This window comes from Callorhinus ursinus, unplaced genomic scaffold (genome assembly GCF_003265705.2).
Source record: "Callorhinus ursinus isolate GAN/ISIS: 27379988/994484 unplaced genomic scaffold, GSC_fseal_2.0 scaffold1, whole genome shotgun sequence".
In the NCBI taxonomy this organism is placed as follows: domain Eukaryota; kingdom Metazoa; phylum Chordata; class Mammalia; order Carnivora; family Otariidae; genus Callorhinus; species Callorhinus ursinus.
Window position 1 is genome coordinate 79587120 of NW_027397063.1, and position 13248 is coordinate 79600367.

The following is a 13248-nucleotide window of genomic DNA, read 5'->3' on the forward strand; positions in this document are numbered from 1 at the left end:
GTTTATTTCCCTGTTGTATTATTTGAAAGCTTATCCTCACTGCAGCATCATTCACAAGAATATATGAAAAGTGATTTTATATTCATGTGACATTTTATTTAAATCTGTCAACAAACAGAATCATAGCAATTATCCATTCATATTTTGACATGATTACTGCTGAGAAAATCACTCATCTAAGTTATTACATGAAAGGAAACATGACAGGCATGCATCACAGGATCTTTTTTCGTAAAGTGAAGATTTCAAAGAAAACAGAAATAGAGAACCAATATGCTTTTGCTTTGTGTTACTTGAAAAACTACCATGTTCAAATGAAGCAGAAATGCAAGGATGAACCACTACACTATAGTTTTAGGAAGTCAAAGTGGAAATTCTTAAGATATAAGGGAAAATAATTTTTTAAGGGAAAATTCTTAAAAATATAGCAGATACCATGCAAGGTATTTTACTTATAATTTCTCATTTTATCTGCAGAGCATCACTTGCAGGTAAGGCTAATAGTTCTCATTATATGGGTGGAGAAACTGATATTGCAGGAGGTTTAATAACTTCATAGAGTTGGGTGAAGCTGGGAAAAGGTGGGGATCTATCAACTCAAACCCAGGTCTGTTACATCATAAAATCTGTGCTTTGAAGTTTGTGCATCTGAGAAAAGAAAAAGAAAAAAAACCTGGGAAAGTTAGATCCAATTGGTAATATGGTCACAACATCAAACAATGAATCTAGACTATGTAATTATACTGAGACACTTGCAATGCCTTTCATTTCATATTATAGAGAATTACAGAGAGACTGTACTCCATGAGTTCTTTTATGTCTGTATTCATTGAAAGGGGAGAAAAAGTAATTAAGATACTGAGTGTAATTCTAAGACATGTGCACTGAACCATTCTTTATTTGGATAAAACATAGACCCAGACAATCATTAGGACCCTGCAAAAGTTGAGAAAAATGGTTTGAAGTAACCTGTCTCCCCTATTAGTTTTCCTTATTTTAACTTAGAGTGGATAGCCTTGTAACCTTGGTAACAACTAAATTGTTCCACTGGAGGCATATGGATTTCTAAGAGAGATTTTGGTGGCTTTTATTATTAAGTTGGAAAAGCTCATGAGATCTCTGCTGGGGCCAAGAGAATGGAACTATGTGATTATTAGTATGAGGTCGACCCTGACTTAAAGTCCCCATTGAAGTCTCTGCAAAAAGCAGTTTGCTTTTTAGGCCTCAACACTTCTTTGGGACTATTATAAGATGGTATAACTCAAATTAAAAAAAAATTTTTTTTCCATTTTGCAAGTATGGTGTGTAGGTTTGTAAATAAAGATGGTCTCGGAATGGATTTTTTAATTATGCTTCTGCAGGAAGTTTGGCAGTAAGGCTTTTTGCTGGGAAGGAGAAGATGAAATCGATAATGCCTTGAGCCCAGCAATGGGTTTCCCAGAAGAAATAATTCAAAGCCATCAAATGAATGACAGTTTCTGAAGTCTGCACAGCCTACTCTTCCTGAGTCTTGATAGACGGAACCCCGCAGAGACCACGTCATGGCATGGGAATTCCCAAATCTCCGCTCTAATTTCATTGCCTTCTTAAAAACGTTGGCAGCTGAAGTTGTGGGTGGCTGACTTCTAACTGCTGCCTTGGGGGCATGCGGGCGCCCACACACAGCAGGCAGTGACAGAGGCTCTGGGGGAAGAAGGGGCTGCAAGTGGCACAGGAGATCACAGGCTCCCGTGGGGGAGGTGGGAAGAAGGGGCCCGTGCAGACCTCTACGAAGGGCTACTGGGCCTTGGTTTATATTTTCAAAGAAGCAGCCTGCTCGAGATGGAAAGACACCCCTGGTTCTGGGGACTGTTTTACCCCTGACAGCTGTGGGACCAGGCTTTTCACCCTGTTCAAGCCTACTTCCTCCTCTGTGAAAAACCCCAACTTTTGGAGCTGTTGTGGAGATGAAGGCTGGTACCTGTAAGATATCTGGTCCAGCACTCAGCACTGAGTAGGCCCCAGTAAAGGCCCTAATTATTTAACCAAGTGAAATTCTTCTCATGTTTTTTATTTCCAGAAATTCAGTTCCCCCACTGTTTACCTAAGAGGCACATGGCCTGCTGCAAGCACAGTGCTGGGAATGGGAAGATACAAAGGTGAATAAAAGCTCACCTCAGCGTTCAGTTAGTGCATAGTCTAGTAGGGGAGAGGGAGGTATGTAGAACTCCAGAGAAAGGAGAACAAATATTAGAATGAGGGGAGCCTTTCGGTATTTGAATTGATTGAAGTCAATATGTAAACTTAGAGGAACAGTATGTAACTGTCCCCATGTATTAGCTGGGCAGGAGTGTGTTCTCTCCTACCTCACTTGAACACCATCTCATAGTCTTTGATTCTTTTACATTCCCATCAACTAATTATGGTTGCAGCCCCATAAATCCCAAATGCTGAGAAACAACTAAGCATTGACACATTGTTTCATTTTTCATTGCATTTAATTCAATGCTTCTGTACGGTTGAAACGAGGATGTATAATAAGCAGATCTGTGAATATTGATCTATTAAAATTTCTTGGATAAGAACATTATTTTTAATAAGAAAATCTTTATTTATTACAGTGAGTACCATGAGCCAAGGAGCCAGATGAAATGTTCTTGGATCCAGCAGGTATCATGGACATGTTAAATTAAAACATAGGGCTCCAGGCTTAGTCAATACTTCCTTGTGTTGAATTGAAAAAAAAAAATAAGGCATATGATTTTGATTTACCCTTTGATTAGGAGTGTTATATAGGACATTTAGGACATTACTTTTTCTAAATTTATTTTCACTTGGAGACTGTTAAGATGTCATAATTCAGAAGCCATATGACTGAGTATCCATGCTTTTTATCAGGACCCCCAGAGATTCAGACCCTCAAATAGCAAAGGGCTATAGCGATGCATAGGTTGACACTATTGGTCATTACCCATGGAAACAAGTAGGTCTCACTTAATATGAATCCTCTGTAATTTTTGTGTACTAGAGGCAAATTCAGTCACATCTGAATTTGATGTGAATATCATGGAGATTTTAAAGCCGAGCAGATTATATTCATTGCATGAGTCCATTTGGGAGTGTTGGCGGGCAGGTATATGTGTATATACAAGAGTGATCTTTGGCTACCTTGGCTCTACTCTTTTCACAGCAGCAACAAACAGCACTTCTCTGTCCATGTCGGAGGGGCTCAGAGTGGCAGTGTGGCGGGAGGTGGGGTGGTGATGGTGCCTGGGAGATTCCTGGACATAGCCATTGCACAGCCTGCACGGGGCTCTTCCTTATATTGTGCGTGTGTGTGGAGACTGTGGGTAGGGAGTGTGTGCTAAAGCTCCTGTGGCGCTCAGCTGGCTCTGGCACTGATCAGCGCGGGTAGAGTTTGGGAGCGCTTACCCTGAGCGATAGCACACGACCAGCCTATCTGTAGTGAGTTCTTGCCCATTGCTGTGTCTGTATGTGCACATAAAGCCACAGTGTCTGGAGACAGATTCGGATTTGGACTTTAGCTTTTCCACTTAAATTCTGTAATGTTTTGTGAGTAAAACACAATATTTTAAGGGCACCAGTCACTAGACAGTAAGGAGGGGATGTGTGCAGGAAATGACATAGTACGGCTTCTGTAGAGCTCATGCTCTCAGAGGAACTAAATTATGTTAACATCCCACTTCCCTCACTGACAATGAAATAAGGTAATAGTGATTGTCTTACAGGGTTCTTCTGAAAATGAGATGGAATAATATTGCAAAAGAACATGTAGAGAGTCCAGCGTGTAGTGGATTGTCAGTGAATGTTAACTGTCAGGCCAGTCAGGGTTACAGGAATTCAGAGAAGGGTGAGACTCATATGGCCTGGAAAGGCCATGAAAGGATTAACAACGAGAGAGGGCTTCCCTGGGCATTGAGGATAGATTCTGATGCTTGGAGTGGAGGTGACCAGCACAGAGATAGGCCAGAGGCTGGGGTAAGGTGGGACATGTCTGTGGGACAAAGAAGTGCCATCCCAGGTCAGGGGAAGAAGATGTGTTGGAGCCACTGGTGGGCTGGGCGTGGTTAGGCTGGATTTGAGAAGTCCTCAAGAGCTGGGCTGGGGGCTCCAGATTTGTTTCATGGATATTCAAAAGCTATATGGTTTTCTGAGCAAAGGGCTAGCATGATGAAAATAGCCTTATAAAAACTGGTTCAGTAGCAATGACTCAACAGATTAGTTCCGGAGAGACTCTGGGATCAGGGAGGCCAGATCAGATGCTGAAGCACATGGCTGAGGATCTTGAATTTAAAGAGCTATTTAGAACATCACGTTTGATATTTTTTTCTTAATTTAATCTTCATTTTGAACCGTAAATCCAGCACTAATAAAGAGAATTGAACATTTTTGCTCTCTTGGGGCATTATATGGAATCCCAGCAAATGGAATTTAATTTCTACCTAACATGCTGCCTAATACCTTTTGAGACTCCCAAGTCATATTTCTGTTTCTCTCCACTTGATCTGACACAGTGACAACAACATTTTTTAAAGCTGCTCCAGCCACCCAGGGAAGAGTGTAATTGACCTGGTTCTCAAATGCTCTCCAGCTTGAAAGACTGGGGAGGACAAAGGTTGCCTGAATGTCCGTCTTGGTAAACACAAAGAAAGAGTCGTCATCACTTAAATGTTCACTCCTCTGTCGGGGTGTAGGACTCTATGATTATCAGAACTGCCTTGGATTATAAATTTGGAGAATTCCCTTGAACTTTACAGACTCACAGAATTGGTAAGCTTATAACTGATTTTTTTCTTTCCTTGTGAAAAGTTAAGCTGATACTGCTAATCCAAGAGCAAGATCACAGACCTACAGAGAGTGTTTGATCCTCAGGATAGTTAAGGTTAGGGAATTGTAAGGCCAGTTGTAAATGTCCAGTAGACTTGTCTGGAACCTGGCCCAAGACTTTGTCTTCACTGCTGCTGGACTAAAAGTGGTTCCCTTGATCTGGTTCTGTGATTAGGGGCTTGGGCAGGGCAGGACTATAGGAAAGGAAAGCAGCTGAACATTCTTTGTTTCAATAGGGCAACAGGGAGTAGAGAAAGGTTATGGCTGTGGGACTGATCCACAGAGGAGATGCAAGGATAATGATGTCAGTGTGGCAGGCCTGGGTTCACAGCTTGTCTGTGAAGTGGGGATGCCTGTTTGTGGGACGTGGAGGGAGCACTGGGCCCGTTTTCAGACCTTCCTCTTTCCTTCGATCCTCTCTTCATCCCCAACAACTTAGTACATTTTCTGGCAAATCTTCTCTGGGTTCACCAACAGAAGAACTGTTGGTGATATAGAACAACAAAATTATTAGTTCTATATTATTGTTAATGTAGAACAACAAAAGCTGAGAGATGCGAAAACACATGTCCCGGAGGTCTATAGTAGAGTGAGTCCCCTGAAATGGGGGCAGTATTGCTGATAACCAGGAGAACAGCAAAATTCCTGAACCGTAGCTCCCTGGGTACATATGGAGCAACTCACCCTTTAGGGACACATATCAAACATTTTAATGATCCCTTTACTAAGCTTTTTAACCCTTCATCTTTCTGATCATAAAATAATAGAGCTTTTGGTAGGAAAAATCCAGAAAATACTGGAAGGATATAGAGAAGAAAATAAAACTCATTGTAACCCTGACATCCATATATAACTATTGCTGTATTGGAATATTTTCAACATATTGTGCATTTGGAATTAGGTTATGGAAGTTCTACACCTTGTTCTTTTACTGCAATTTTTGTTGTGAGCATTGTTGTGTATAATTCCAGCTTCTTTAGAAGCATGATCTTAGTGGCTGAAGGCTCTTTTCTTGACATACCATAAATTTATGTAACTATCACCAGGCTTTAATCAGTTATTTAATCTGTGTTCTTCTATGGAGTCAGGACTTCTTCACTGTGACTTAAATATAAGCTGAATATATCTATCGATCTGTAGGAGCACATGACCACTGTGTCCAGTTAGGATGACTGAAACTCCCTTACTTGCTGGTGAAGACATTTTGGCATTCTGTTTCATTGCAAAATATAACAGACAAGGAATTACCAAAAGGGCCTCCTCTTGGAGGTAGGGGACCTGCCAACGGTCAAATCTACCACATGGAATACTTTATTTCTTCTTAGATCCCCTCTTTCCTTTTTCTGATTTATCCCCACTTCTGTGGTTATCGTGGGGCAGCCATTTTGGACAACGTGACTTTATCTCTTGGCTATAGTCCTTAGTTCCAGATTTGGGCATTTGATTAAAACTAGGCCAATTAGCATCTTCTTCTAAGACTTTGGACTAAAATTGAGAAACATCTTCAATGACTTGTCTGGTAACTGAAGTTATGAGATGTGCTGTTTCAGAGCTGCTGGTGGCCAAGTTTACTGCCATATGGACAAGAGAAGCAGAGAGTGAGAGAGAATGTGAGAGTCAGGGTAAGTGAAGGAACAGCAGGATAGAGAGACATGAAACAGATATGTGGAGGGCAGCCACGATGAGCTATGAGAAATGGAGAGAGAAATACTGGCATTTAAAGAACTGATGTGAGCTGTTCTACAGAACTGGGATCTCATGAGAATACTAAGAATTCTTATAAAAGTTCCCACTCTTCTCCCTTTATTTGGTTCAAATTGGTTTCCTGTCACTTGAAATCAAAGTCATTCTTACTCTTAATCCTGTGATTTTAAATTTCTGCCCAGGCCCAAGGTACTCTTTCTACCTGCCCTTTTCCTTGGAAAAAAATTCTCATATAGGACCTTTCTAGGTTATATTTTGGTCTAATTTTTAAAAATTTCTTTGTCCTAGAGAAGCATCATAGGAAATAAATAAAACAGGAATGTAAGGGAAGTAAAACACATCTTTAGAGGGGGAATGTGAGATCTGTGAAGTTTTAAAAGGTGTTGAGGATGAACCTGCCTGAATATTATAGACTAGAGAATGTGGTGTTTGCCAGTTTAGCCCAGAAAATTCCCCCAGAGCCTCTCAAGCACACTGGGGCCTCACAATTACACCTCCTTGTGAGGTGCGGTATCCTATTTTAATGAAGTTCTTTATACTTCTTAGAGTCTACAAAACTAGGCTCTTAACAAATTCTGCTTAAAGAAGAATGCTCTGAAGCTGTGAGCCGCTACAATGTGCAAATCACTGTCCTAGGTGAACTTAAGGATACAAAGGAACTTAGAGCAGAAACATCTTGTGCTCAGGTAGGGTATATTCTGCTCTTAATATAGAACAACAAAAGCTGAGAGATGCAGAAGACACGTGTCCCAGAGGTCCATAGTAGAGTGAGTCCCCTGAAATGGGGGCATTTATGGACCCCTTCATGTATGAGGTGGGGCTTGAATTGCTCCCTAAAGGAGAGGGTGGGCTTAGACACTAGGGAAGAGTATGCAGAGCTCTCTTAGGTAACAGAGGTTGCTAGAAATGTTGTGATGAGATAGTGGTTCCTAGGAATTATGTCAGGCTCAATTTTATTATTTATTGGTTTGGCCAGAGCAGAGCCACTGGTCACTTTTGTGGGGCCAACAGCACCAACTGCAGATGAATTTATTTAATGATCTGTCTGAGTAGCCTGGGAGGTTAGGGCAGGCTGGAGAAACCCACACAAACCTTTAGTTCTTATCTGCAAAGCTAATTAGGCTCTTCATAGTGAATTAAAATTTCCATTTCCCTATACATTCTGTTTCATTTTGGAGAAATGAGACTATTTAAATGATTGCAATTTCAGTATTGTGGAGTACTTTAGGACTAAAGCTCATTGTGTGTTTCCATTCTTTGCTTTGCTTCTAAAAGCAGTGTAAAGATTCAATTTAGTAAGACCTTAGTCAAGACAGATATTTGGCTCTGACTAAATGGTAGATTTGCATAGAAAATGACAGAAGAAAATAACAGAGAAGGTTTGCTGTTTTAATTGTAGATCTTGATGGGTACATGTAGCATAAATTCTTAGGTGATTGCTGCTTTAGGATGAACTGTTACATAGTTCAAGGTGGAACTAAGCAGAACTGTGCTTTTAATGGGTTCTTTTTTCCCTCTTGAGATGCAGAAGACTTTAAGAGAATACTTTTGGTAAAATCTTCAATGTATTAATGAGCAATGATATACATTTTGGGTTCCTGGCAGTTGACACACATGGAATTTATTTTATGAAGTAAGTCATTGAGGCTCTGCATAAAGTAGGTGGTAATCAAACATTAAACCATTGGTGTAAAACCCACAGCATGAAGTATAAATATTCATTGTCTTGGCTCTGGATTGCACAAAACCTAAATGTAGCAAGGATTCATCAAATGTCATATTATCCTTAACTACACATTATTTGTAACACTCATTTGCTAATTGATAATTGGCTGCCTTGTGCCCTTGTTTATACTGTGTCTGGTGTATTAATGCAATATAGCACAATGGTTAACAAATGCCTGCTTAGAATTCTGACTTTGACTTTTATATGTGTGAGATTTACATACCCTTTCTATATCCGTTTTTCTTATTTATTTTTCCAGCTTTATTGAGATATTATCGACATATAAGTAAGTTTAAGGTATATGATGTGATGATTTGGTATACATATATATTGTGGAATGATAACTAGAATAAAGTTAGTTAACATTTCCATCCCTCTCACATACTTACCTTATTTATTTATTTTTGGTGTGGTGATAACACTTAAGATTTACTCTCAACAATTTTTAAGTATTTAATATAGAATTGTTAACTGTAGTTACCATTCTGTATATTAGATCCCCAGAACTTACTCATCTTTTAGCTGGAAGTTTGTCCTGTTGACCGCCTTCACCACTTTCCCCCAGGTCCCCAGCCTTGGCAAACACCATTCTACTTTTTATTTCTCTGAGTTTGGCTTTTTCAGATTCCACACATAAGTGAGAACATGCAGTACTTGTATTTTTCTGTCTGACTTATTTCACTTAGCATAATGCCCTCAAGGTGCATCCATGCAATTGCAAAAGGCAAGGTTTTCTTCTTTTTTTATGGATGAATCACATTCCATTGGATGTGTGTGTGATTATATACATATATACACATTATATACACACATATATAATACACACACACACACAGGAACACACACACCACATTTTCTTTGTCCATTCATTATGGACACTCAGGGTTTTTTTGGTCAATGGACAACAGTTGGGTTCTGTGTCTTGGCTATTGTGAATAATGCTGCGATGCAATGAACATGGGAGAGCAGCTCTCTCTTCAATATTCTGATTTCATTTCCTTTGGATACGTACCCAGTAGTGGGATTGCTGCATCGTAGGGTAGTTATGTCTTTAACTTTTTAAAAAAGATTTATTTAGTTATTCTAGAGAGAGCGTGGACTGGGGGGAGAGGTAGGGAGAGAGGAGAGAGAGAGGAGAGAGAATCTCAACAGACTCTGTGCTGAGCAGGAGCCTGATGCAGGGCTTGATCCCACAATCCTGAGATCACAACCTGAGCTGAAACCAAGAGTTGGACGTTCAACTGACTGTGCCACCCAGGTGCCCCCGTTTTTAATTTTTTGAGGAAACTCCATACTGTTTTCCAAGGTGGCTGCACCAATTTACATTCTCATCAACAGTGCATAAAAGTTCCCTTTTCTCACCATCCTTGCCAATACTTGTCATCTTTTGTCTTTTTGATAATCATCATTTTAACAGATGTGAGGTAATATCTCATTATGGTTTTGATTTGCATTTTCTTGATCAATGGTTATGTTGAGCCTCTTTTCATGTACCTACTGGCCATTTGTATGTATTCTTTGGAAAAATATCTATTCAAGTCCTCTGCCAATTTTTTAGTTGGATTGTTTGGTTTATTTTTCTATTGAGTTGGATGAGTTCTTTATATATTTTGGATATTAACCCCTTGTTTGATAGATGGTTTGCAAATACTTTCTCCCATTCCATACGTTGTCTTGTAATTTTTCTAGTTGTCTCTTTTTCTGTGCAGTAGTTTTTTAGTTTGATGTAGTCCCACTTGTTTATTTTTGCTTTCGTTGCTTGTGCTTTTGGTATCATATGCGAAAAATCATTGTTAAGACCAATATCAAGGAGCTTTCCTCCCCTTTTTTTCTAGTAGTTTTACAGTTTTAGATCTTACGTTTAAGTCTTAATCTATTTTGAGTTAAATTTTGTGTCCAAAATAAGGGTCCGGGTTTATTCTTTTGCGCGATTATACAGTTTTCCCAGCACCATTTGTGGGAGAGTTCACTGAATTTCAGCTGAAGTTTCATTGAGTATTTTTGGCTTCCTTGTCAAATACTAGTTGACTGTTTATGATGTTTATTTCTGAATTCTTTTTTTAATGGAAAAGTGTCATCTTGTTTTATTATTACTAATGTAAGCATTTGATGACAAACGAAGATAATTTTACAAACTCAGAATGTTTGCAAGTACATGAAATTTCCCTTTTATTGTAGTTTTATAGCACACTAGCTCAAATACGTTTCTCTACAACTACTCCAACATAACTCCTTTGGAATGAATTATTTTAGTCATCCTTAACATGTAACTCTGCCAAATACTTTAAAATAAACATATAAAAATTTTAATTAATTTTTAGGTGAATAGGGTAAGAAAGTCATTAGGTAGTGGTTGGGACTGTTAATTTCCAACAAGAAACTGCTTAAGTGTTTCTTCTGATACAGTAGTTATAAATTAGAATTTTCAAAAAACAAGGGCAGAACAAAAAATGCAAAAGAAACTTTTGCAGCTTAGGCCTCCCATAGTCCTAAACCTCTGAGAGAAGCAAGGCAAAGCACCTTTCCTGCAATTTAAGTGGGTTTCCAGTATTTCCATGTAGTTGAGCTTTCAGAGATAGACATGACATATATGTCCTCTTGGCTCTGGTTGTATTAATTATGCCTGAAGAGTTTAATACCCATCCAAGTCCAAAGGTGGAAGAACACATAAACTGGTATGGTAATGGGCAGGAGCAGACTATAAAAGCACAGGCTGGTTGTGTTAGTGCAGCCCTGTGGGAAGTTTTCTTCCACGGAGGCTGAGTAGGACAGTCCTGCTAAAGAGACCAACGGAATAAGGACAGTCAGCGTAGGAAGAGACAGAAACATTCTTCTCCCCCACTTATTACCTGCCACTCTGACTTTTAAAAAGGTAAGTGGTATCAAGAAAGTTTAGTTATGTGTGTTGCTGTTTTTAATTATGATCTAGTGCTGCTCCATTTCTTCTTGCTTCTTATTTTGATGTGTCATCCTAGCTGCCTGCGGTATCGTATTAGGGATCCCATCAATAATTGGATAGGCTATTCCCAACTCTTCATTAATCAATTCATTTGTCGATGCTTCATATCTGAGCGGCTTCTTGGAGAGGGGGCACACCAGGAACTCGAGCAGCGCCGGGTTGAAGGCGTGGGGTGGGTCTCCAGGCCTCTCGCTCTTGTCCGCGGACGCTGGGACCCCGACGTGTGAAGGCACCTATGGGCGACCGCGAACGGTGGCACGCGTGGACCCCGCAGCGCTGAGGCGAGCCAGCCGCGCACTCCGCTCAGCATGGTCCAGCAGGCCGCAACCGGGCCGCTTCAAGCCGATCCTATTTCTGAATTCTTGATTACGTTCCATTGGTCTATATGTCTGTTTTTATGCCAGTATCATACTGTTTTGGTTACAATAGTTTTATAATAAAGTTTAAAATCAGGAAGCCTATGTCTCCAGCATTGTTGTTCTTTCTCAGGGTTGCTTTATCTATTTGGGATCTTTTGTGGTTTTATATGAATTTTAGGATTGTTTTTCCCTTTCTGTGTAAGATGCCATTGGAGCTTTGATTGGGATTGTTTTGAATCTGTAGGTGGCATTGGGCAGTATGGACATTTTAACTATAATTTTTCCAATTCATGAGCACAGAATATCTTTCCATTATTTTTGTCTTCCTCAATTTCGTTCATCAATGTCTTATAATTTCAGTGTACGAAATCTCAGGGATTTTCTTTTTTTGCTGTCTTTTTTGTGAATTGACAATTGTCCATAGCAGTGGTATGTTTTGATCCCTTCTTATTTCTTGTGAATCTACTGTAGATTTTTGCTTTGTGGTTAACGTGAGGCTTACATAAAACATCTTATAGATACAAACAGTGTATTTTAAACTTTATTTTTCTTATTTATAGAATAAATTTAATAATGGCACCTACCATAGGAAGTTATTGTGTCAATTAAATAACTCAATACATTTAAGTGTCATGCAAAAGTGGCTTCTACATAGTGAATAGTCAGTAAATGTTAATTGTTATTTTTATTAATACTTCATATAGAAAAGTAATCCTCCAGTCTTTTCTCTTTAACCAGTTTGTAAGTTTTCTGAGTTTGGGAATTGTGCCTTATTTAACTTAGTATCCTTTATAGATTCTGGCTTAATAATCAGAGCACATTTATTTGTAGAACATTTATATATAATATTTATTTATATAAATGTATATTAATAATATGTATATGTATTATGTATTTTAAATTGTGCATGGTAAATTGAACATACACATTTGGAAATTTTTCATTTGCATGAGAACTTTATCACTGAATATGAGCTCCCGTGTTAGGGGACTGTGATAGGTGTGTTTCATACCTGTGAATTTAGTGAGACTTCATGGTAAGTTGGCATCCCAACCTGAAGCTAATATAATAATGTTAGATTCTAGGGCTCTTTTATATCCATATTAGTGTTTTTGGAGAGTAAAAGAATTGGAGGAATAAGAGAATGCCTGTGTGGTCTGTACATGGCTCAATAATGGTGCTCACAAATAGCATAAACATTTTAGAAGTTTTAAACAAAGATATATATTATTGTCTTTTCTGAACAACTGAGGATTTTCTAAAGGAAAAGACATCAGTATGTAGTGATATGCCATTTTGGTGAATAAAATGAGAACTGCAGGTAACAGTGGTCCGCTTTTATGTGCTTAAGACCAAGTATAGTTGGGATTAATGATCCACATAAAGCAAAACCAAAATGAAATAATGTAGGTTTGATAAAAATTATTGCACACATTTCTCAGGAATATTATGTAGCATGGCTCAACTTTGTGACTCTAGTCTTTGAGATAAAACATCCACTTTGACAAGAAATGCCTAGGTTCTTCTCTATTCTACCAACCACATTTTGTCAATGTGAGTTGGGTTATAAGGCATTGGATTTAGGTCTTAGTGGAAACAAGAATACATCATGGGTAAGAATGTATAGCAAACTGCATGTTACAACTGAAATATTTATACAGGCAATAGAAAAA

The 13248-nt window shown here is 38.9% G+C and overlaps 1 protein-coding gene and 1 pseudogene across 1 annotated transcript; both read right to left on the reverse strand.

The window, feature by feature from the left end:
* Positions 1–10599: 10599 nt before the first annotated feature.
* Positions 10600–11088, reverse strand: LOC141369884 (phosphatidylinositol N-acetylglucosaminyltransferase subunit Y-like). Its single transcript, XM_073876817.1, has one exon. It carries the CDS (start codon positions 11084–11086, stop codon positions 10871–10873), a length of 216 nt encoding a protein of 71 aa, XP_073732918.1. The 5' UTR covers positions 11087–11088; the 3' UTR covers positions 10600–10870.
* A 91-nt stretch (positions 11089–11179) lies between these two features.
* On the reverse strand, positions 11180–11550 carry LOC112822115 (protein preY, mitochondrial-like; annotated as a pseudogene).
* Between the last annotated feature and the right edge of the window lie 1698 nt (positions 11551–13248).